The 3,644-nt window shown below is 43.0% G+C and overlaps 1 protein-coding gene across 4 annotated transcripts in view; it reads right to left on the bottom strand.

Moving 5' to 3' along the window:
• Positions 1-3,644, bottom strand: part of NEMF (nuclear export mediator factor) — a 69,966-nt gene that overhangs the window by 2,267 nt on the left and 64,055 nt on the right. For all 4 annotated transcript variants that reach the window (XR_001818528.2, XM_037730779.1, XM_017506725.2 and 1 more), the window contains one exon: positions 784-816. Coding sequence is in view for 3 of the 4 variants with exons in the window: in XM_037730779.1 (XP_037586707.1) it covers positions 784-816 (33 nt within the window). In the remaining variant the exon portion in view is untranslated. The remainder of the gene's footprint in view (positions 1-783; positions 817-3,644) is intronic.

The following is a 3,644-nucleotide window of genomic DNA, read 5'->3' on the forward strand; positions in this document are numbered from 1 at the left end:
AAAAAGGGAAAAAAACTGTTGGATATTACCTGTGTTGCAGAAAACTATGGATTAAAATGATACAGTAATATATCATCATTACTGTATGGCTACACCACTGCTTGTTGACCTGGGAGGATTCCGCCCCTCAGAAGACATTGCCCAATGTCTGGAGATAGTTTTGATTGACATGATGAGGGATGAGAAGGAAGAGGTAGGGGCTGCACTGGCATCTAGTGGGTAAAGGCCAAGGATGTCACTAACCATTTTATAATGAAAGGGACAGACCCCACAACAAAGAATTAACCAACCCCAAACGTTAATAGTGCCAAAGTTGAGAAACCCTGGGCTTTCTCTCTTACCCATTGTTAAGGAGAAATCCCAGGGCATCTTAGAGTTCTTATTTGCTGTGCTGCCTGTGAGATTGCCCCCATTTATTTAACAATATGAGTAAACTTAGATTTAGGACAACGCTTGGTGCTGAACTATACTTGATATTTGAGTGTTTGCTATGTGCCATAAACTTTTCTAAATGCCCTTTACATATATTAGTTATCAAAACAACCCTCTCCTGGGTAGGGACATTATCCCCCTTCTTCAGATAAGGAAACTGAGGCACAAAGAATAGTGTTCCAAGTTTACACAGTTACATATAGCAGAGTTGGGATTAAGACCCCAAAAGCTTGACTTCATAGCCTACAGTCTTGTCTTAGGTTTTTAAGTTTTAGTGAGTTGTGTTTCAAACATTCTGGGAACCAGGTATAATCGCAGTGTTACAGTAGGAACCCCAACATAAAATCGTACCTCATTTCCCTGTTGATCCAGATCTTGCTCTTCCTGTTCCAAACATAAAATAAAAAATGTCAGCTATAATGTAAAATGAAATTCCACACCATTAAGCCATAAGGAGAAAGAAACAGTGACATACCCAGACTGTCATTTTGGACCCACAGGATAGGGGCCTCAAGGTCATATTCTTCAGTATCCTAAGACTCTGAAGTGGATTCGTATGTGTGTTTATGTGTGTGTGTTTATTACTTAAGAAAGTACTGTTGTTCAAGAGAAGAAGGGTGGTTCTCTGAAGCAGAGGAGGAGGGAACCCAAACTTTCACATAAAGTATATGGTAAAGCAGCAAAAGTTACAGGCACAATTTAAAATGACAACTAAGATTGATATGTTTGCCAGGAGAAAAGCAAATGGAGGATTCTGGACAAAACAACTTTTTTTTTTTTTTTTTTTTTTTTTTTTTTGAGACAGAGTCTCAGTCTATCACCCAGTCTGGAGGACAGTGGTACGATCTCAGCTTACAGCAACCTCCACCTCCTGGGTTCAAGTGATTCTCCTGCCGGAGCCTCCCAGGTAACTGGGATTACAGAACGTGCCACCACACCCGGCTAATTTTTGTACTTTTTGGTCAGGCTGGTCTCAAACTCCTGACCTTGTGATCCACCTATCTCAGTCTCCTAAAGTGTTGGGATTACAGGCATGAGCCACCATGCCCGACCAGAACTTTTATTTTTAAATATCTATTCAACAGTTTTGGAAAAATTTTTCCCATATCCCATAAAATATGCTTAATTTTGTTTGCTTACACAAGAAAAATCTATCTGGAGATAACCTTCTATCTCTGTCTGTTCAGACTACTATAACAAAATACCTTAGTCTGTATAATTTATAAACAACAGAAGTTTTACTTCTTATAGTTCTGGAGACTGGGAAGTCCAGCGTCAAGGCACCAGCAGATTCAATGTCTGACCAGGGCTCGCCCCAAAAATGGCACCTTAGGCTAGGTGTGGTGGCTCACACCTGTAATCCCAGCACTTTGGGAGGCTGAGGTGGGAAGACCCCTTGAGCCCAGGAGTTCGAGACCAGTCTGGGCAACGCAGGGAAACCCCTTCTTAAAAAAAGAAGGCACCGGCCGGGTGCATTGGCTCACACCTATAATCCCAGCAATTTGGGAGGCTGAGGCAGGCGGATCACAAGGTCAGGAGTTTGAAACCAGCCTTGCCAATATGATGAAACCTCGTCTCTACTAAAAATAAAAAAATCAGTCAGATGTGGTGGCACACCTGTAGTCCCAGCTACTTGGGAGGCAGAAGAATTACTTGAACCTGGGAGGCTGAGGTTGCAGTGAGTGGAGATGGCGCCACTACATTCCAGCCTGGGTGACAGAGCAAAACTCCGTCTAAAAAAAAAAAAAAAAAAAAGATGGCACTTTATTGCGGTGTCCTCACACAACAAAAGGGCACTTATCTCATTCATGACAGAAGAGCCCTCGTGACTTAGTAGCTTCCTAATGGCCCAACCTCTTAATACTAACATATTGGGTAGTTGGGTTCCCATATATGAATTCTCAGGGGATACCAACATTTAGACCATAGCACCTACACATGAAACAGTATTAATAATTAACACCTCTAGTGAGTAACTATGAGTCTATGATTTACAGAATATAAGAATAATGTAAAAATTTTAGGAGCCAAAATGAGTTTTAGTATTGCTACACAACAACACTGTTCAGCAGGGAAAAAAACAAAATAGTAATACGGAATCCCTGTAAGTATTACCTGCACTAAACTGAGCACACAATTATAACTCAAGTTTTAACTACATAAAAAAATACTGGTGACAGGCAGAGTGCGGTGGCTCATGCCTATAATCCCAGCACTTTGGGAGGCTGAGACCGGCGGATCACAAGGTCAAGAGATTGAGACCATCCTGGCCAACATGGTGAAACCCTGTCTCTACTAAAAATACAAAAATTAGCCAGGTGTGGTAGTGCACGCCTGTAGTCCCAGCTACTCAGAAGGCTGAAGTAAGAGAATCACTTGAACCCGGGAGGTGGAGATTTCAGTGAGCTGAGATTGCACCACTGCACTCCAGCCTGGCGACAGAAAGGCTCTGTCTCCAAAAAAAAAAAAAAAAAAAATGGCTGGTGATGAAAGTAAACATTTTTTATTCATTCTCCATGTTAAACCAAGTTATTAAAAAATAAACAGCCTGGGCATGGTGGCTCACACCTATAATCCCAACACTTTGGAAGGCCAAGGCAGGTGTATCACCTGAGATCAGGAGTTGAAGACCAGCCTAGCCAACATGGTGAAATCCCATCTCTACTAAATATACAAAAATTAGCCAGACGTGATGGTGCATGCCTGTAATCTCAGCTACTTGGAAGGCTGAGGCAGAAAAATCACTTGAATTCAGGAGGCGGAGGTTGAAGTGAGCCCAGATTATGCCGCTGCACACCAGCTTGGGGGACAGAGTGCCTTTAAAAAAAAAAAAGTTTCTGCCAAAAAAAAAAAATTCACCAGGCGTGGTGGCTCACAGCTGTAATCTGGCACTTTGGGAGGCTGAGGTGGGCGAATCACTTGAGGTCAGGAGTTCAGGACCAGCTTGGCCAACACAGCAAAACCCCGTTTCTACTAAAAATACAAAAAAAATTAGCTGGCCGGGCGCGGTGGCTCAAGCCTGTAATCCCAGCACTTTGGGAGGCTGAGGCGGGTGGATCACGAGGTCAAGAGATCGAAACCATCCTGGTCAACATGGTGAAACCCTGTCTCTACTAAAACTACAAAAAATTAGCTGGGCATGGTGGTGCGTGCCTGTAATCCCAGCTACTCAGGAGGCTGAGGCAGGAGAATTGCCTGAACCCAGGAGGCGG

Source organism: Cebus imitator, unplaced genomic scaffold (genome assembly GCF_001604975.1).
Source record: "Cebus imitator isolate Cc_AM_T3 unplaced genomic scaffold, Cebus_imitator-1.0 Scaffold358, whole genome shotgun sequence".
NCBI classification, from domain to species: Eukaryota; Metazoa; Chordata; class Mammalia; order Primates; family Cebidae; genus Cebus; species Cebus imitator.